Below are 21,996 nucleotides of genomic sequence, written 5' to 3'. Positions count from 1 at the left end.
CAATCTCCTCCATTGTCAACATCCCCTACCAGAGTGGGACATTTATTGTAATTGATAAACCTGCATTGTCACATTATCACCCAGTATTTGTAGCTTACATTACAGATCACTCTTGGTGTTATACTTTCTATGAGTTTAGACAAATTTGTAATGACATGTAGCCACCATTACAGAATAGTTTCACTGCCCTCAAGATACAAAATATTTTTAAAATATCTGAGCTGCATTTTTTTAGTTTGAAGATTTCATATACAAATTTGGATTTTCTTTGAATTTGTATATGAGAAGTTGTATAGTATATACAACATGATACATGATTATATTATTCATAAAACAGTGTATCGCAGATACTATGACACAACACTGTACTATAGATAATAAAATCTAGCCTTTCTAGAAATAGAAGAGCCTCAGTTATAGTACTGGGTCCACATGCACAGCCAGCCATGGGAAGGCTGGCACTTTGGAATGAGCACATGCCCTCTGTTTTACCAGAGAACAGCCACACCCTCTAGTCTTGGACTTGTCTTGCACCCTCAGGCATGTGACCTGGCCAGCTTCTCTAAGCATTTGTGTGGTCCCTTCATAAACAGTATGTGCTCCATTTCCCAGGATATTGGTGGGGCTACATCTTGCCTGGGAGGGCAGTGACAGTGTCCCAGGAGGTGGGATTTGAGTTGGCCTTGAAGGGAAGAAAGCATCTATAGAGAGAGGCGAGGGGGAACTTGGGCAAGAGGAGAAAACACCTCTGTGTGCAGGTGGCCCTCACTCTGGGAACCTTCCCGGCCCCCTCACCCTCCCAGCCAACTCAGATTCTGTGCTTCCTGTCACCCCAGACCAATATCCATCAGAACCCTTAGTGGAACTCTACCAGGTTTACTCACATTCCCCCTGACTTGCCTGTGCTCTGAGGGCAGAGGCTGTGTGTTGTGCTTGGCACATAGTATGTGCACAATAGTCATAGAATGACAGAGGAAGGGATGTTGAAGTTCCTTATACAGATGTTAGGGGAGACTAGACCTTATCTGTCTGGCATGAGGGACCATGTTGGGCCAAGCAGGAACCTGTGTACATTAGGCTTTCCAAAAGTAACATGGAGTGAGCTTAAGGCATAGTCTAGGTGCAATTGGAAAGACAGGTGGGAAGTTGGATGCCACGCTGTCCTTACATGTTCTTATCACAAAAGGGATCCTTTGCAAGTTTTTTATTTTAATGGAAAATTTCAAATAGGTAAAGTAGACTAGTATAATAAATCCCCGTTTCCTTATCATTGCAGCTTCGATGATTATCAACTCATGGCCAATCTTTTTTTTTTTAATTAAATTTTTGATGTTTTATTTATTTTTTTATTATTTTTTTTTTAATTTTTTAACGTTTATTTTGTTATTGAGAGACAGAGAGAAACAGAGCATGAGCAGGGGAGAGGCAGAGAGAGAGAAGGAGACACAGAATTTGAAGCAGGCTCCAGGCTCTGAGCTGTCAGCACAGAGCCCGATGCGGGGCTCAAACTCACAGACTGCGAGATCATGACCTGAGCCGAAGTCAGATGCTTAACTGACTGAGCCACCCAGGCGCCCCTGTTTTATTTATTTTTAAGAGAGAGAGAGAGATAGAGACAGCTTGAGTGAGGGAGGGGCAGAGAGAGGGAGACATAGAATCTGAAGCAGGCTCCAGGCTCCAAGCTATCAACACAGAGCCTGATGTGGGGCTTAAATTCGTGAACCCATGAGATCATGACCTGAGCTGAAGTTGGATGCTTAACCCACTGAGCCACCCAGGGACCCCAACTCATGGCCTGTCTTATTTCATTTATATCCCACATGTTCTCACCTTCCTTTTTACTCTTTATTAAGCTTCAGGCATCATATCTCTTCATCTATAATATTTCAATATGTATCACTGAAAGTGAAGTACTCCTTTATACTTTTTTAAGTTTATTTACTTATTCTGAGAGAGAGAGAGAGAGAGAGAGAGAGAGAGAGAGAGTGAGTGCGCGCACATGTGAGCGAGGGAGGGACAGAGAGAGGGAGAGAGAGACTCCCAAGCAGGCTCTGTGCTGTCAGCACAGAGCTTGATGCAGGGCTTGATCCCACAAACTGTGAGATCGTGGCCTGAGTCAAAATCAAGAGTCAGACGCAATCAACTGAACCCCCAGGTGCCCTGAGAAGTACTCCTTTAAAAAAAAAAAAAGTCCTCGGGAGCCTGAGTGGCTCAGTCGGTTAAGCATCTAACTTCGGCTGGTTCATCAGTTTGAGTCCCACGTGGGACTCTGTGCCTATAGCACAGAGCCTGCTTGGGATTCTTTCTCTCTGGCCTTCCCCTACTTGTGTTTTCTTTCTCTCTCAAATACATAAACTTAAAAATTAAAAAAAAAAAAATTAAAAGTCCTAATACTATAATTTACCTAAAATGTTACAGTCATTCCTTAGTATCATGAAATATGCCATTGGTGTCTTTGGCAGAAGTGTTTTCAGAGATGAGTCCCATGTATAGAAAGGCCTGGCAGGTGGGCCCCAAGAGGCAGAGACCCTTTGGCAGCCTCTCACTAGTCAGGCAAGCGGCCACAGAGGCTGGAGAGAGGGTGATAATAAATGGAAAAGAAGGGACACAGGATGACAAGGGAACCTGGAGAGGACCTGGGGGCAGATGAGAGGAGGAGAGCAGGGGTAGGTTGAGCTCATCACTGAGGGCACTGGGTCCCCTTCAGAAAATACCTTCACCTGACCAAGGGAAGGCCCCAGAACTCAGCCCACCAGGTTCTTCCTGTAACTAATCACAGATCTTTCCCACTGGAAAAAAGAACAAGGAACATATGTTGCTGGGAGGGGTGTGAAGCTGGGGGTGGGGGAATCTTATTTTAATTTGTCAGTGAGTCATCCTTTAATACACTTGTCCAAGTAGCCTCTTTCTGCTCAGACTGGAAGAGGAAGGATACTTGAGGTGGTAGTGTCCCCCAGTGTGAAGGGAGAGACTCTCAGCTAATCCCACAAGCAGGAGTCAGGACAGAGAGACCTGAGACTTATTCTCTCTCCAGATGACTGCTCTTGGGTGACTTGCTATGTTTTCTCAATATAGGAGGTAAAGCAGAGGGAGCCAGACCTTTATATAATGTTAGCACACACAGCGTTTTTTATTTGTATGCTTTGCTTTTGTTTTTGCTGCACTAAGCTGATCCGATTTTGTTTATTATGAAAAACAATGCTATAGCAATATGGAAAAGAATTTTTAAAGACTTCACCTATACTCCTGCCATCTTACTATAAACTGTCTAGTTTTTCTAGTTTTCTTCTGGTCTTTATCTAAAGTCATGTGTGTTTTAGTCAAGCTCTTGTAGAAGATAGAGGCCCCAGCAGTCTCAGCCTTCTGCTGATTGTCAGCATGGCTGAGACCAGTCTGGGCAGCTGGTGCTGAAGATAACTCAGTGACAACCAAGTCAGAGCAGAGATCACCAAAAGGCAATTGTCACTGCTTCTATGGAGGCTTGGCTGACAACCCCATCCTGGCAGAAGACAGTAGACCTCCATGTTTATTTTCACATATGCATGTATATAGCGTAACTAGTCTTTTGCTGGCAGGTCCCCTCGTGAGCCATTAGATAAGGAGCCTCCAAGGACAAGGGTTTTGGACTCACATTCGAAACCCTGATTCCTAGTCCACAGGTCAGCGCATGAAAGGCAGCTCACTAAATGGGGATTGTCATGTGTATCTGAGGGGACAATGGGGGGTAACCAGGTCTTCCTCTCCCTGCAGCTTTGGGGGAGAGAATGTCACAGTGTGCCTTTGCGGATGAGGCTCAAAGGAAAACACATTTTGATGTGGTAGAGAGAGACAGTGTGGTGCAGGGACATGGGAAAGAATTGAGCAATTGTTCTGCTTTTCCTATATGAATTACACCTCAGAGTAACCAAGTAATTGGTGTAGGGAAGTTTGTCTTTTTTCAATATTGCAGCTAATAGGTACAGAAGGAATGATAGACTATTACCATGTGTGATCTTTAATGAACTTCTGGATCTAACAGAAATCACCAGTGGCCACTAATATCACCAGAGAGAGACTGCCAGATATTACAGGCCTCCAGATAGATATATATAATGCCACTTAAGAAGAGTTCTTGTCCAAAATTGAACCTGAATCTGCTCAAGCCTTTAGGTATAACTCTCAGTTCTCAGGAAGTACAAGGCACAGAGGAATATGATAAACAGTAAAGGGATAAAAATCAGCACATCCAGACTATGTACATTTACAGGACAAATGAGCTACTTTCTTCAACAAATAAATTGTAAAGATAGAAGTACAATGAAGAGGAACTTATAGCTTAAAAAAGAGTTAAGAGATACAACTCATTGCAACAGGGGGACCTTAATTGAACCCTGTTTTGAACAAACTGTACAAATAATTTTTGGGAGACAGTTGGTGAAATATTTGATATTAGAAAATTTTTAAAATTTTAAGTGTGTTTGAATTATGATTATGTTTTTTTTTAAGTTATTTTCTTTTAATGATAGAGTGGATATTGAAGTTCTTACAGGTGAAATATGTTTTGCTTCAAAATAATTGGAGTGTGTAGGTAAGGAGTATAGATGAAACATGATTGGCTCTATAATTTGGGGGCTGGGTATGTAGGGATTTATTATCTTATCCTTTTTACTTTTGTATATGTTTGAAATTTTTCCATAATAAACTAGAAAAAAAAAGAGTATAACAGGTTACCATGGAAACTGATTTTTAATCTCTGGTATGAGATTACTTGACAATCTGTAATAAACATGTCAGAATTTTAGAAGTGTCACAGACTGAGATCTCTGGGAAGCAGGCTGAGATGGAGTTTAACATGCAGGTTGTTTATTAAGGAGAGGCCTTAGGCTCAGCATGTGTAGGAGGGAGGAAGAAGTAGGAGTGGATAGAGGGAGCAGCCAGGTGCAGTGCAGGCCCAGTGACAGCCTTGGGTCTCCTCACTCAAGCTCTAGAGCTAGAACAGCCTTCAGAGATGAACCCAGTTGGACCAACATGGCCAGATCTGTACACCCCCTTGTTGATCACTCATTGTCTGTGGGCAGCTGGGGGCCAGTGGGGGGAGGAGCTTGAACAAGGCTGCTCTGCAGCTGGGGCTGTCCCCAAAGGGGCTGACAGGTGAGTAGTCTGGACAACATGGCCCACTACTGTGCCAGCAAGGCCATAGCAGAGGGATCTGGGCAGTGCCTCACAGCGTACACCACAAGAAGTGTATGTTACAATAATGATGAAGATTTAAGACTATAATGTGAGTCTCCTGAACTCTACCAAATAAAAATTAAGTGATATGTTGAAGAAATTTGGGGGAGCATTTAAGTTATGACAGCTCATAATTATTTTTAGTATAGGTAAAAGGAAAATAAATGTGGAAATATGCTTTTATGTACTTTTATGTACATCAGAACGGAGATGGGATAAGATGTCATAAGAAAACCATAGTTGTCTTGTGTTATGAGATAGTGTCTGTTAGATATGTGTGATTGGGGGTTGGGGAGAGGAGCAAGGATATAAGTGCGTGTATTTGAAAAATTAACATATAAACCTTCAAAATGTATGGGGAGTCGACACATTTCCCCATATAGTTTATGCCACATGTTAATGCAGCCCTAATTTTCAGAATGTGCTTCTGCTGGTATATTTAATGAAAACCGAGAACAAGTCTTCCCAGAGGATTAAAAAAAGGGTTGTTTGTGGATGGAGTCATTCAAACCATGTCACATGGCTTTTCAAAGTAATATGTAAATACTATAAGCACTGTGACAGTGCTTTTTAAATGGAGCTCTTTTCTTGTTTATCTGGGAGGACTGTTGATTGTTCAGGACAATGAATGCAATGAAGGGTATCATGTTGGGCCTGAAGGAGAAATAAAGAAGGGTGTTTCTGAGGTGACAGCAGTAGTATCTTCATTTCATCTTGGCTAATGTGGGCCCTTCACCAGGGGGCTCCCAACAATCCACAGATACGTGTTTTTCCATCTTTCAGGTGCCTGGGAGAACAGCAGGCAGCTGTGCACAGTGGCAAGAGCTCCTCCCAGCCAGCGGAGAGCAGCAGCGTTGCCATGACTCCCACCTACGTGGACAGCCCACGAAAGGTAAAGGGGGCCACTCTGGCAGGGAGCTGCCTCATGCTCTCAGGGGCCCAACATGGCAGGCCAAATGAATAGCCTTTCAAATCCAGGGTTGAATATGCTGAGGATTTGGATGAATTCTACCCTGAACCCTTTTAAGCATTACTATTTCTAAAGAAGCAGTTTCTGCTCACAATTGTAAGGAAGTTAACTGCTAGATAAATGCAGATACAACATAGTCAAGCTAAACTATATTGGTCAAGTCCCAAAATCTGGTTGGAGCTGTGAAATTGGCCATCTGGTTTTCCTTCAGCCACATCCTTGGCTCTCCCAGATGGGAGGGAGAAAGCTCTTGGGGCAGCTTCCATGAGAGCTAACTCTTTGATAAAGAAATTCCCATCAGTTAGATTCCTGAGAAGTACAGTCAAATGGATTGCATCCTGGGCGGATGGGGGAATTAAAACCTGAGGCTTTGGGCCTCTGTACCAAATAACAAGTCCAGCAGAGGGGCCAGAAACTCCATAGATCAGGCTTTTTGTATCTTTTAAAATGAATAAACTTGGCTCTGTCTACTCATTCTGGGAAGTTCAGAATGTGAGATTGTTCTAGTATGGGAAGGTAAGCTGACTGCGTTCTCTTACCTGCTCTCTATCACTAGGAGATGAAGGAGATTCAATACATGTATTTCATTTTTCAAAATTGTGGCCAACTTGTACATCTATCTATGTATTTGTTTATTTTACTTCCATATCATGAACATTTTCTAGTCATTAAATATTTTGTAAAAGTATGATTTTTCAATAATACATAATATATCACCATATGGATAGACCCTCATTGGTAATTTACTTTTTTATTAAAATCGTAGATGGTTTCTGATTTTTAAAAAAGATTTTTGGTAATTATTCTATAAGTTTTTATAGTTATTCTGCACTATATCACAATTATAAGTAATACTGCAAACAACATCCTTGCACATAATTATTTGACCGCATCTTTTATTATTTCTTTGGGATAAATGAGTAGAATTAGACTACCAGGATGCAGGGGTTAAAATCTAAGAAAGTATAAACTGAGGCTATAGGCAGCTCATATATTCTATAGACTAGCGGTTGGCAAACCTAAATAAATATTTCAGGCTTTGTGAGCCAACAGGCAAGATCAAGGCTATTATGTAGGTACTTCTATCTCCATATAAATTTTTAAAAACCACCCTTAGCCCACAGACTATAATAAACCAGTAGCTGGATTTGGCCTGCAGTCTGTAGTTCCCTCACCCAGCTCTAGGAAGTGACTTTAGGTACAGTCCCAAGGATAGTCTCTGCATAAGGAACGATCTATCCATCTAGGAAGAATCTTTTCACATGTATGTAAACCTCAGCAGCATTAGCAGCTCTACCTCTATATGTTCTAGCAGAGAAGGGACACAAATGGAACAGTGAGAATTCATAAGCATCTTGTGCGCTGCCCTCTAGCTGTTACCCCTACTTATTGCCATCTTTGAGGATTAGAACCAGTGCCCAGGGCCGGACTGAGAAGCAGAGAAATTATAGAACCACAAGCATTAAGGTTAAAATACACCAATGGCCAAATATTAGATTGCCGATTAGCACAGTCTTCTGATTTTCCCCCTGAGCACTAAAATCCACATGGATGGTTATCATTTGTCACAGATGTAGATCCCCAAGTAGTAAAGAGAAATGTAGATGTTATGAGATGGCCAAAGGGAAGACCTCTGTGTGACATGCTTAGAAATGCCAACAGTTTCCCCAGTCAGCGCATCTTGTGTTAGGATGCAGAGAGGTCCTGAGATTGTATCTCCACAGCCACATATTTCCATGGTTTGTTATTTGAGTTCACAGTGGTTGATGGGAAATGGCAACAGTATTGATAAAATGGGCACCCAACCCATATACTTCAGTGATTCCATTTTGAGAATTGAAGAAAAGTTGTAAGAAAGTAGACCTTCAGATTTATCAAGTGCCATTTCTGAATTTCAGTGGTAATGCATAAAAAAGAGTATTTTGAAGGGACAAGAATTTAAGTAAGATGAAAGGAGGGGTCTTCGGGAAAGTCCTCTATGTTGTTTTTGTTTCAAATACATGGCAGCTTGCACCCCACAAGAATAGGTTCAGAGAGGAAGACAGCTTCAGAACTCTCCACCTCCCCACCCTCACCCCCACCCCATGATGCATATGTTTCTGACACTCTATATGTCTCAGCTTCTTGATATTTTGTTATCCAACCAGGGGAGGAGAAGGTATTGCTGCTTCTGGATCCCCTATTTGCTTAAAAAATTAAGCACGAACTTTTCTTGCATTGAATCCTCTTCTCCCATCTGGCTGCCATGTTTATTAACAGGCAGAATTGAAAGCCTCAAGCCTCTGTCTCTCCAAGAGGGCTGCTGGTTATCCAGCCAGGCGGGAGGCCAGGAAGCGACCCCTGAAACCTTTCCCCCACCATCCCCACCAAGTGGCTTTTTCCTCTCCCTTGACATAGGTCTGAAGGAAGTTCAGAGCTATGTGGGAGGGTGCTGGCCAAGCCAGGCTCTGATGAGACCTGAGGGAGCTTGGACACACCTCGATCCCTGTGCTTGCTCCCACACAGGTGGGATATTCTGCCCAAGAAGGTGTGGATTCCTGCTAATGCTTTGCATTTGGATATGGTCTTTCTGGGTGGATCTACCTTTCTTTCTTTCTTTCTTTCTTTCTTTCTTTCTTTCTTTCTTTCTCTCTCTCTCTCTCTCTCTCTCTCTCTCTCTCTCTCTCTCTCTCTCTTTTTTTCCCTCCATCCCCCTCACATGCCCTTGTTTCTCTCCTTCCCTCCTTGTTTTTATTTTTATTTTTTTCTTTCATACCCTCTCCTTCCCCTGATGGTTCACCACGGGTCCACATTTGTTCCTTTGCTCCCTTGCATTTGCTGCTGCCGCTGCTGCTTCCTCCTCCTCTGACTTCAGGACGGGGCCTTCTTTATGGAGTTTGTCCGCAGCCCGCGCACAGCATCGTCCACCTTCTACCCACAGGTCAGTCAAACTCCAAGGGCTCTGAAGCCCCTGCATGCCTGTCCCATCAGCAGATGTCTTCTGCTCTGCTCTGAACAGATGAAATTGGGCTGAAGCTGAGTTGGAAGGGCAGCTGAAATTGAATTCAATCTCAGAAGTGTCATTCCCTTCCGTGGGGTTGGTGGCCGCAGAGGGGGATGGAAATGATTAATGTGAGAGAACAGATGATCACATCAGCGTTGATGCATTGGTTTCCCACTCTGCCTGTTTCACAAGGTTGCCATTGATTCTCTGCCACAACAGCAACATCTTCCCTTTTAGGTGTTTTGTCCATATAACATGAAATATGTTTTCTTAAGGACTGAGCACTTACTTTTTTCCTGCCAGTACAACCTGATAAATTCATTAACAGTGTGGCAGGAAGTGGTGAAAAACACAGCAAGCATTTATTAATAGGCGTATGCTTTGTCATAGGCTAATTGTGAGCAACCCTGGGCAGTTCACCTCGCCTCTGGACTTCCCTTAACTCATTTGTCAAATAAAGTGTTGGGACCAGACCTCCACAGGCCTTCCAAGTATAAACATTCTTCAGTTGCTCTGTGCCAAACACATAGTATTCTCTCATGTCATCCTTACTACATGGCCTGTGAGCTAATTTATCCCAAGTTGACACAAAGAGAAATTGGAGCACAAAGAAGTTGTGCTTTACCTAGTACAGGGTAGAGCTGAGATTTAAATCCAAGACCAACAGGCTTGACTTGTGACCTCTGCTCTGTAACTGGCTTTAGTAATTACTGTTCTGACAGGTCCTAGTGGAAGAGAAACTGGGCTCCTTGCCCTTTATCGATGCCCATAAGTATATGAAATTGACTTAGTTACAGAGATTTGAAAGAGTTGAAAGGGTTTATGTAGAGTCAGGCAGACTAAGGAGAACAAGACTTGAGAAGTTCAAGGGCAAAGGTTAAGGGATCCCTGTTTGGTGGAAGTCAGAAAAGCAACATTGAATACTCACTCTGCCAGCTGCTATGCAAAGGGCTTTGCACACATAGTCTTCACAACAGTCTGTGAGGTGCAGGTATTATCACCCCATTTTCCAGATGAAGAAACTGGGCTTAAATATATTACCTAGTCAAAGGCACACAAGTCATGAGTGGCTGAGCCCCTGCACCATGTAGCACAGTGTGCCTGGAGGGAAAGGGGATAGTTAGCGTTGGGAGTCTTCCCTTGCTTAAGAGGTCACATGGTGCTATGCCTGTCTGTGCAGGTTTTCAGAGATCTACGCATGCCATTTCCCAGGGAGCTGCATGACCCTGGGCAAATCCCTGTCAGGATCTCTGAGTTCTAATCCAAGAATCTCTGATCTTTAAGTGTGGAAAGCATGCTACATTTTTGGTTTAGAACAAACTTGGGGTGGACTTTGTAACCTTTTACTTTCTAATGAGAGACCCTCTCGTGAAAAATTTTAGGCTTAGATTAGAAGTTAGCATAAGAAAAATCAGCAGAGCCAGAAGAGAATTGTCTTATAAGTCCTATAATAATATAGCAGTCCACACAGCTTCACATGGTGAAATTCCAGGTGGAACAAGAGTGAACAAGTTCCCACAATGAGCTGTTAGGAGAGGCACACGAATAAAGTTTATATTACCCACCAGGTGTGTTGTTATGCTTACACATAAATCAATAAATTGTCTCTACTCATATGTAGTAAGGGAGCCTCTATACTTACACAAAATGAAATTGTGCTTTTTTAACTTTGTTTTGTTTATTATTATTGTGTTAAAATATACATAACATGAAATTTGTGGTGTTTGTTTTCTAACGTGCTGTGTGGGGAATGGAGAAAGGCCAGTGGAGTCAGATGACTCCTTTAAGATTTCATCTTCAGCACTGTACCAGGGAGCTGCTTTAAGCATGTTAATTAACCACCTGAACCTCAGTTTCCTGATTTGAAGGAAATAAAAATACCTTCCTTGTAGGATAGTTTTGAGGATTAGAAAGAATATCTATTTCTCAACAGACTTCAAGGGAGTGAAATCCCATAGAGCACATTTCTGAGCACCATGCAATTAAGTTACAGGTAAAGGACAACTGGGTAACTAGAAAAGCCCCACATATTTGGAAACTAAGTAACACTTCCAGTAGTGAATGCATGAGGCAGCAATAATATTGCATGTTGCATGGGATGTGGTGGTTGGATACTAGCTAGGATTAGGATAGGATTCCTACCGTGCCAGGTTTCGGTGTCCATTGCAAACATCTGTTTATTAGCGCCTACTCCCTATTCCTGCAGCCTCTGCTTGCCACCCTAATTCCAGGACCAGGAAGCACAAAGAGTGGGTTGTGTGCTCTTTCAGAGAATGGGGCTGCATGTTAGAAGACTGTCAGGGTGTAGGCTCTGGCATCAGACTAGTTGTGAGCCTTTGGGCAGCTGCACTAACCTCCCTGAACCTCAGGTTTCTCATCTGTAGAATGGGACTAGTAACTGTGTTCTCCTTGTAGGATTGCTGTGAGAGGGACCTGAGATGAAGCATGTTTGTGGTTAGCTATACCCTGGCATGTAGTCAGTCCCCCAAACATGTACCTCTGTGTGGGAGAGGGGAGGGAGGACAGGGGCCAGTGTGTACAGGTAGTGAACCAGCTTGATTGGTCCAGTCAGCTGTTTTCCCTGTGTGTGTGTGTGTGTGTGTGTGTGTGTGTGTGTGTGTGTGTGTGAAAATGCACTGGGCCTGGGTGACCTCTCCTATGCCTTTGATCTCTGAAATTCTGGGGTGACCCTGTTGGACCTTGCAAAGTGAGTCCTCTACCTCTGGCTGAGTCGCAAAGGTAATGCCTGTAATTTTTGGCCACTGATGACAGCTCTCTGCTGAGAAGGGGTTCCTCTTGGCCAAGCAGGAGAGCAGCATCACCCTAGACTCTAACTCTGCTCTGGGAAGGAAGTGCCTGTAAAATTAAAACAGCAGTGCACAGAGGGTTGCAGGGAACAGGGCCATGCACCAGTCTTGGAAAATGGTTCTTTGTGCCACTAATTCATCATTCTAATGATAATGAAGGTGTCACTCTGCCTGATAAGTGGAACAGAGCTACACAGTTCTCTCCGTGCCCTGCTCTCTGGAAATCGATTTTTATCATCACAAGTTTACAGAAGAATTTGGAGAGCATGAGAAACCCTTGGTAATGAAATTTTCCTCAGAAGTCAGCCTCATGATATCATTAGTCTGCAGTTTGGAGCCTGAAGGAATATCATGGTCGAGGGGGACAGGTCCCTGCCACCTGAGGCCTCAGCCGGTGCTAGGGTCTCTTCCCTCCCCTACCCCCTGACCCCCAGCCAGTTATTCTTACAGGAATGTATGGCTCTCAGCAGCTCAGCCCCGTGTGAAGTCACTTGTCACTTCTATCACCACCCCCCAGCCTCTGTCCCTGTGACCATTTCCCATCTTGGTCCTGAGGCAGACTCCAGCATGGTCTTCTTGCTTCCATCCCAGCCCTCTCTAGTCTGTTCCCCAGCCTGCATCCAGGGTTTACCTTTCCACAGTGTATTATCTGGGGCTGCTGTGACAAAACACCATAGACTGGGGGGCTTAAGCAGCGCATTGACTTCTCACAGTTCTGGAGGCTGAAAACTCTAAGATCAAGGTGCTGGCACATTCGGTTCCTGGTAAGGGCCCTCTTCTGGCTTCCAGCTGGCCACCTTCTCGTTTGTCTTCAGGTGGCAGACAGAGCGAGAGCTGTGGTCTCTCTTAGGATAACGGACATTAATCCCATCATGGCTTTACCCTCATGGCCTCATCTAAACCTAATCAGTTTCCAAAGGCTCCACTTCCAAATACAATCACTTTGGGGGTGAGGGCTTCAACATATGAATTTTGGGAACATACATTCAGTTCATAACATGTGGCTTTCTTTCCTTTAGGGTAAAAGCCAAAATCCTTACAAAGGCCTGGAAGGTCCCACATGACCAAGGCCCTCCCTCCCTTTCTAACCTCATCTTCTGTCATCTTCTTTCTCACTTTTGGACTCCAATGACATGAGCCTTTCTCTAGACTGCCGTAGGCACCAGGTTTCCTGCCACAGTGCCTTGGCACATACTGTTCCCTCTGTGCCTGGTTAACTCCTAGTCGTCTAGTCAAATCCTACATCTTAGATTTACATAGTGCCCCTCCTTTCAGTTCTTCTCCTGGTTCTACCTTTATATTTGTATGACTGGGTTTGATTAGTGCCCAACTTCATGAGACTAAGCTTCCACAGGGCAGCGGCCATGTCTGTGTTGCTCACCATTGATTCTTTAACACCTAGCCTGGCACTTGGGAGGGGCTCTGTAAATACCACCTCCGACATACTGATGGTGGAGATAGACACAAAAATGTTTATTTGAACAATGGAACGCTTTCTTTCCCAATGGATAATTTACACCAAACTCTGAACTATAACCCAACAAACATGGAACCATTCTGGCTTAAGTATGTGGGGGATTGGAGAAGTCTCCCAGCCCCCAGCAGTTGCAAACTGTGATGGCAACAGAGATGCTACCACAGGCCCCCAGGCTTTTGCAGGATGCACTTTGAAGCTGTTAGGACAGTAGTGCACAGCATGCTGGTGGGAACCCTGGAAAGTCAGAGTCAGTGTGACTAAAAGTAGACTTTTCCCCCTTTGATCTGTTGTGCTTTTTTTTTTTTTTTTCTTTCCTCTTTGGAAACTTGAGTGAACAAAAGTCTCACATCCCCCGGGGGCTCAGTCCCCCGCCCCCCCCCCCCCATGCCCGGAGGACTCTAGGGTCACTTTAATCAACCATTTTCCTAACCTAAACCCTCCACCATCAAGGCAGGTTCTTATCAGAAATCTATGTGTCAGACTTCTGCCAAGAGCACAGTTTTCCCTGCAGGACATTCATTTCATTCCCATCTCCCAAAAACATGTTCAGCCTTGCTGTGCATTTTTAATTTTTGAAGTGGTTGGAAATATTTTAAAAAATCAGGAGATTTCATACACAAATCCAGGTTTCTGTCTTGTATTGTGAAATAAGCTAGACACTGGGTCTGGCTTCCTTCCCAGCAGTGGTCACATGGCCTTGGAGCAGCCCATGGCCTTTAGTCAGGTGTGCTAATATATACCTACTGGTCCTTGTACATATTTTTGTTTGCCGCCTTTGCTCTAGAACAGTGTTGTCCAATCAAACTTCCTGCTATGATGGAAATGTTCTGTATCTGTGCTGTCCAACACAGATGGTTAGTCACACATGGCTAGTGAGCATTTGACAAGTGGCAACTGAGGAACTGAATTTTACATTTTATTTTAATTAATTTATATTTAAATAGCCACATATAGCCAGTAGCTACTGTACTGCATGCCGCAGGTCTAGACGTTTAAAAAGTTATCATCGAAGTACTTACTTAGATTCTAAAATTTCACTTTTCCTACCCTTGTTTTCTCTTTCTCTCACTTTTTCTATCCTTTTCACTGGGTTTTCTTGTGTATTTATCTTATTATATGTCTAGTTATTGATAATGTCTTTTCTTTTTTAGAGTGATGTTAAGATATAAAAATATAAATAAGCATTGAGAATCAGGGGTTGGGATGGACATGTGGAGGAGGGAGGCTGTACCTGTGGAGATAATCCAGTTTAATTGAGATGGCAAATCCCAAACTCCTCCTGGACATAGAGCTGTCCTAATATGGGCATTCCTTGTCTAATGTCTGTTTTTCCTTCCCACTCCCAGATGGTAAACTCCATGAGGGCAGGTGGAAGAGATTTGATTTGGGAAGATATTCTGTCCTTCTCTGATATTATAAACCTTGGGAAACCTCCTGGCTATGGAGCTGGGAGTTATTCCCAAGCTGTCTGAATATGAGATTCTGTCATGGGTCCCTTTATGTTGCCTCTAAATGCCCTAAAGGAGTCAGGTGAGGGGAATCCAGGAACACCACTTAGCTCATTTTGTCTCCAGGTAAGACAAAGCAATGTGTTCTGTCTACCACCCTCAAGGTATAGTTGGAGAGCTGGGCTGGCAGCTTCCTTGTGGCTGATTGTCCTCCAGCCTAAGAAAGTAGGGCTCTGACAGGCACATGAGTTGGAGGGTCCTAGGAGGTGCCTGTTGTGGACGGTATTAACCTGTAAGGCATCCCTGGCAGAGCTCCCCCCCTCATCTTCTCCCATGGCTTTGGGTGTATAGGAAAAGAGAAGGAGACTGGGGATTGCTGTTGCTGAAGAGGGTTTCTTTGTTTAATTGACTAAATACCAGACTTTATTTGGGTTTCACCAGTTTTCTATGAATGCCCTTTTTCTGTTCCAGGATCCAATTCAGGGCACCATGTTGCATTTAGTTTTCATGTCTCCCCAGTGCCCTCTGGTCTGTGACAGTTTTCTCAGTCTTTACTTGTTTTTTGTTTTTGTTTTTGTTTTTATTTATTTTTATGACTTTGAGAGTCTTGAGGCTCCCAGGCTAGATATCCTGAAGAATGCCTCTGAATCTGGGTAGGTTTGATGTTTTTCTCATGGTAGAGTTGTGGGTTTTTGACAAGAATACCTCAGCGGTAAAGCATGCTCCTTATCAGTACATAATAGCTGGTATATGGGACCCATACAACATCGCCGGTCACGTGAACAGCACGTGATGCGGTATTTGCCAGCTGTCTCCATTATGAAGTTACTGTTTTACCCTTGCTATACTCTGTTCTTTGGAAGCAAGTCCCTAACTGTAACCTACTGAAAAGAGGGAGAGATTCAACTGCAGCTGCTGGAAGCAGGGTATCTATGCAGGTTACATGGAATCCTTCTGGAAGGAGGATTTTGGACAAGGCTCTTAAAATGGAGTTGCATCTGGGGTGCCAGGCTAGCTCAGTCAGTAGAGCATGTGACTCTTGACCTCGAGGTTGAGTTCGAGCCCCACTTTGGCTATAGAGGTGACTTAAAAATAAGATCTTTTTTTTTTTTTAATTTTTTTAATGTTTATTTATTTTTGAGAGAGACAGAGACAGAATGCGAGTGGGTTAGGGGCAGAGAGAGAGGGAGACACAGAATCCGAAGCAGGCTCCAGGCTCTGAGCTGTCAGCACAGAGCCCGACGTGGGGCTCGAACTCACAATCCACGAGTTCATGACCTGAGTCGAAGTCGGACTCTCAACCAACTGAGCCACCCAGGCGCCCCAAAAAATAAGATCTTAAAAAAATGAATGGAATTGCATCCAACACCAAGCACCTCCCTCCACTTGCCTCTTTCCAGGCCTCTGCACAAAGACTGCAATTCAGTCTATCCAGCTTTTCTTGTCTTTTTGTTTATTCTGAAAAGTTAATTCAGGTGGATTATGGAAGTAAATGGAACCTCCAAAATAAAATGTGACTAGATGGGGAAATAAAAGAAAAATACAAGATACTACATTATTTGAGGACTTATAAAGTATCTAGAGTTTTGTGCTAAATTCAGTCCTGTACTATCTGGGAGCCAAAGAAAAGTGGGAAACATCTGTTCCAGGATTCAGAGTGGTAATAAGATAAAAAGACAAACCATTTGCTTGGAAGAAGCATAACCTTTCCTGGTGTTAAGATCTAAGCAGCCTCTTAAAAGATGAACATTGTATGATATAAAAGTGAGGTCAGGAAACGGGCAAATCTGACTCACCATCTGCTTTTATACATAATTCTTATTGGAAGATGGGGTGCCTAGATGGCTCAGTCGGTTAAGTGTCCGACTCTTGATTTCAGCTCAGGTCATGATCTCATGGTTTGTGAGTTCGGGCCCCGTGTTGGGCTCTGCGCTGACAGCATGGAGCCTGCTTAAGATTCTCTTTCTTTCTCCCTCTCTCTCTGCCCCTCTCCCTCTTTCTCTCTTTCTCTCTCTCTCTCAAAATAAAGAAAAGAAGAGAAAGAATTCTTATTGGAACAGAGCCATGCCCGTTCATTTACATTGTCTGGCTGCTTCCATCCTTCAAGCAGATTTGAGTAGTTGCCTTTTTGTTTTTTAATTTTTAATTTAATTTAATTTTTAATTTAATTTAAAATTTTTTTAATTTAATAAAAATTTATTTATTTTTGAGAGAGAGCATAAGTGGGGGAGGGGCAAAGAGAGAATGAGACACAGAATCTGAAGCAGGCTCCAGGCTCCGAGCTGTCAACACAGAGCCCAACACAGGGCTCGAACCCACAAACCATGAAATCATGACCTGAGCCACAGTTGGACACTTAACTGACTGAGCCACCCAGGTGCCCCAGATTTGAGTAGTTTTAACAGGCCATCTAGCCCACATAGCCTAAAGTAGTTACCCTCTGCTCCTTTACAAAAAATATTTGCCAATTTCTGAATTAGAAGGGACTCCTTAACCACATCCCTGCTAAAAGAAAGCTGTAGGAATCATGTAGATTTCTGGCAGTTTAGGCTGATGGGGCAGTTCTCAGGTGCCATAGATGAGAGATGACCCCACTACAGTGGTCTGGAAGGCAGCACCTAAGAATTGGGTCTAGCTTCCCTCAATTAACTTCTCATTTAATATTGTGGCATAGTACCTGTTCCTAAGTCTTGCTAGTTAGGGGCAGATGGTGATTGGTAATTGCAAGCTGCTGCTTGCTGCATTTCTCCATGTATTTATGGTGCTAGCAAAGTCTGTCTGGGCCTCTTTTTGCAAATCATTGAGTCTGATGTAGGAGATGGTTCTTTAAGAACTGGGGACAACTTTGTCTCTCCTGGGGCACATTTGGTTGTATCTGGAGATATTTTTTTAATTGTCACAGCTGGAAATGGGGGGCAGTGATGGGGGGATGGTGTTACTGGCATCTAGAAGGTAAAGGATGCTTCTCAACATCTATTTAAAAAAATTTTTTTAAATGTTTATTTACTTTGAGAGAGAGAGAGAGAGAGACAGAGACAGAGAGACAGAGACAAAAACAGCATGAACGGGAGAGGAGCAGAAAAGAGAAACACAGAATCTGAAGCAGGCTCCAGGCTTCGAGCTGTCAGCACAGAGCCCGACACGGGGCTTGAACCCATGAGCTGTGAGATCATGACCTGAGCTAAAGTCGGATGCTCAACTGACTGAGCCACCCAGGCATCCCTGCTCAACATCTTATAAGGCACAGGACAGGCCCCCCCACCCCACCACCACCAAGAAAGACTTATCTGGCTGCTAATGGCAATAGTGCCAAGGTTGAGACACTCTGTTTTAGAAGGAGTGATTTTTATGATACCCAACAAAATATTTGATAATATAAGACTCTATTCTGAAGTACTCAAGAGCCCCATGTAAGAGGGACTAAGTCATTTTTCTTGAAGTGCTCTGGAAGTCTTGCTATTCTCTCCACAGATATTTGCTGTGCAGTGCAACTTTTCTAGGTGAGCAGGTCATGGTCTTGTGCTCTTAGATGTTTAAAGGGAATGAGACCAATATAATACCATTACATGAAGCAAAACCTGGCAGCTTCCAGGAGAGGGGTTATAGAGGTCCAAAGTAGACAGACAGAGAGAGATGATTTTCATTTGGGGGCTGGGGTGAAGTGAGTCAGAAAACATTTTACGAAGACAGCAGCATTTGAAATGGTCCTCAAGACTGATGGGTTTTTAGCCTGTAGTTGTAGGGAAGGGCACCTCAGGTTGGGGGAACATACAGACAGGATTAAACACACAGGGTTTGATTTGGCTGGGAATGTGTATGTGGGTGAGTGGCTGGCAGTGTGGAGTGATCACAGGTCAGGGCTGTTTTTGCTGGACTTGCAAGACCCTGTGAACCTGTGAGCCTTATGGGGAGACCTGAAAGATTTCAGAGTCATGGAGCAGTGGGATTAGAACTGTCTTTTTAGGAGGATGAAAAAGGGAGGTAGCTGGCAGGTAGGGTCTTCAGGGGAGAGGCTGCAGTCAAGGGAGTCGGTTAGGAGGCTGTTACAGCCTTCCCCTGGTGGGAAGAGTGTCACTTGGAGATACATGTGAGTCAGCTGAGGGGAGGCCACAGGACTAGGCCTCTCTTTAGAGGTGAAACTGGAGAAGGAAAGGAGCTCTCAGGTGCCCCTTAGGTTTGGACCTGGGTGCTTAGAAGACTGTTTGACTGACAGCTATGGGAAAGGAGAGTTAGAGTGGAAAAAGATGCCCCATGGTAAGCGAAGGCATTTGTTGGGATCTTCACCCATTTGTCTCTAGTTGTGTTCCTTCTTTCCTATTTCTCAGTCTCACAGGAATGATTCTGACTCCCTTACTCGTTCTGTAGAGAATTTTCTTTAGTTTAAATCTGTGGTTTGAGTTAGGTGCTGGTGCCATTTCTTTGGCTCTGGGGATTTCACTGTGAATGGTGGTTTCCTGTCAGCCTTTGTGTGGGGTGCACAAATTCTTATTGCTCTGGTCCACCAGGGCTCACTGAGGCCTGGGAAGGAGAGAAGAATGGAGTCGTTTACATGTATGTAAATAACCTTAAAGAATTTTGTTTTTGTTCATTTTCAAATCTCCTACAGGTATCTGTGGACCAGACAGCCACCCCGGTGTTGGACAGCACCAGTCTGGGGGTAAGCACAGGCCAGTCTGTGGACAGAGGCAGCAGCCAGGCCTTTGGGAACTCCCAGAATTCAGGGGAACAGAGCTTCCTCTCTGCAAACTCCAGTGACAGCAGGTGAGGTTCAGTATGGCCGAACTCATGCTTCTGGACAGTGGGGATTGTCTGGCCTCAAAGGCTACGGAGCTTGGGAGGCCAGAGTCCCAGGCCCAAATTCTTACGTGGCTGTGACTTCTGCCTGGGAGCCTGGGCCACTCAGGCCTTGCCAGCACCTGTTTGATAGGGCTAATGATCTGTGTCCTGCCTTCCTTCCAGAATAGCTAAAAGGTGCCCACAGAGACACAGAAAAGTATCAGGCATGTGCAGGAGGAGGCTTTGGGAAGGGGGCCCGGACAGAGTCTATCCTGTTCTCTGTGGCATCTGGCATACTGCCTGGCACATGATTGCAGGCAGTCAGTATCTGCCACTTAAGGAAATGAACGAACAGCAAATGAGTTGCTGGTTGTGCCCAAACATGGCTGTTCTTTCCTACTCCTGAGTATCCAGAGGAAAAAGAAGCTACTTGGACCTTGTTTACTTGAGAAAGAGCTCCAGCTTTTAATGCCATTTGTCAAATCTGAAAAACTTCTTTTTTAATTCCTTCCCAGCTGTGTTAGCTTATAATATTCTGCCCAATCTGGTCTTGTTGCCTCACTGTCCTACTGACTGAGCTGTCCTTAGCTGAATGTTCTCAGATTTGACTTTGGCTTGTCTTCATTTGAGAGCACAAGGCCCCCTGTGGCACCTTGCCTGCCTGGCCCTTGCCAGCAGTCACTCAGTTTCCTTTCTGTCACTCAGTCTGTGTCAGTTTTACCTGCATCTAGTGCACTGCACCTCGCTTACTCTGGGGATGATGATCACTTCAGAGGCAGCAGGCAGCCTGGACTTCTGTAGTCTCTTTTGTCCCCCCAGGCCTGCATTCCCATCAAGTCCAGCTGATTTTTCAGCTCTGGATGTGGAGGAGATTGGAGGGGCTGCCTGGTGCACAGGGAGGGAGTGCATTTCTCTGCTTCCTCATTGAGCAGCAGGTTTTGTTCTGCTTTTGGAAGAGAAGGGGAACTGGGGATGCTTAGGCTGGAGGTGAGAAGGCCAAAAATGACACGAATCAGGACCAATGACGAAAATTACAAAGAACAGGTCCCATTTCATGATAAAGAACTGACTAGTGGTTGATACTGCTTCAGGGAAATGGACTGCATAGAGGAGCTACATTCTCTGCTGTTGAAGACATTCACACAGACAGGATAGCCTCTTGTCCAGGCTGTTGTAGTGGGAACTCAGGCAGGCATTAGAAGGAAGTTCACTTCCGGGCAGGGAGAGGAGAGGGGAGTGGTCTTCACAGTTTTTGTTTTGTTGTTTAAATTTTTATTTATTTATTTTTATTTTTTATTTTTTAAAATTTACATCCCAATTAGTTAGCATATAGTGCAACAATGATTTCAGGAGTAGATTTCTTAGTGCCCCTTACCCATTTAGTCCATCCCCCCTCCCACAACCCCTCCAGTAACCCTCAGTTTGTTCTCCATATTTATGAGTCTCTTCTGTTTTGTCCCCCTCCCTGTTTTTATATTATTTTTGTTTCCCTTCCCTTATGTTCATCTGTTTTGTCTCTTAAAGTCCTCATATGAGTGAAGTCATATGATTTTTCTCTTTCTCTAATTTCACTTAGCATAATAGCCTCCAGTTCCATCCACGTAGTTGCACATGGCAAGATTTCATTCTTTTTGATTGCCAACTAATACTCCATTGTATATATATACCACATCTTCTTTATCCATTCATCCATCGATGGACATTTGGTCTCTTTCCATACTTTGGCTATTGTTGATAGTGCTGCTATAAACATGGGGGTGCATGTGTCCCTTCGAAACAGCACCCCTGTATCCCGTGGATAAATGCCTAGTAGTGCAATTGCTGGGTCATAGGGTAGTTCTATTTTTAATCTTTTGAGGAACCTCCATACTGTTTTCCAGAGTGGCTGCACCAGCTTGCATTCCCACCAACAATGCAAAAGAGATCCTCTTTCTCTGCATCCTCGCCAACATCTGTTGTTGCCTGAGTTGTTAATGTTAGCCATTTTGACAGGTGTAAGGTGGTATCTCATGGTTTTGATTTGTATTTCCCTGATGATGAGTGATGTTGAGCATTTTTTCATGTGTCGGTTGGCCATCTGGATGTCTTCTTTGGAGAAGTGTCTATTCATGTCTTTTGCCCATTTCTTCACTGGGTTATTTGTTTTTTGGGTTTTGAGTTTGATAAGTTCTTTATAGATTTTGGATACTAACCCTTTATCTGATATGTCATTTGCAAATATCTTCTCCCATTCTGTCAGTTGCCTTTTAGTTTTGCTGATTGTTTTCTTCGCTGTGCAGAAGCTTTTTATTTTGATGAGGTCCCAAGTTTTTATTTCTTTTTTG

General features: G+C 43.8%; 1 protein-coding gene across 13 annotated transcripts in view; it reads left to right on the top strand.

The window, feature by feature from the left end:
- Positions 1 to 21,996, top strand: part of DEPDC5 (DEP domain containing 5, GATOR1 subcomplex subunit) — a 142,161-nt gene that overhangs the window by 81,847 nt on the left and 38,318 nt on the right. For 10 of the 13 annotated variants that reach the window (XR_006209788.1, XR_006209787.1, XR_006209789.1 and 7 more), the window contains 3 exons: positions 5,995 to 6,103; positions 9,036 to 9,101; positions 19,503 to 19,657. Coding sequence is in view for 10 of the 13 variants with exons in the window: in XM_042961718.1 (XP_042817652.1) it covers positions 5,995 to 6,103; positions 9,036 to 9,101; positions 19,503 to 19,657 (330 nt within the window). In the remaining 3 variants the exon portion in view is untranslated. The remainder of the gene's footprint in view (positions 1 to 5,994; positions 6,104 to 9,035; positions 9,102 to 19,502; positions 19,658 to 21,996) is intronic. The other 3 variants (XM_042961723.1, XM_042961726.1, XM_042961721.1) reach the window with 1 other exon arrangement.

The sequence above is a fragment of the Panthera tigris genome, chromosome D3 (genome assembly GCF_018350195.1).
Source record: "Panthera tigris isolate Pti1 chromosome D3, P.tigris_Pti1_mat1.1, whole genome shotgun sequence".
Taxonomy (NCBI): domain Eukaryota; kingdom Metazoa; phylum Chordata; class Mammalia; order Carnivora; family Felidae; genus Panthera; species Panthera tigris.
Note: the sequence above shows the minus strand (reverse complement) of the source record. Positions and strands in the feature narration are given on the sequence as shown.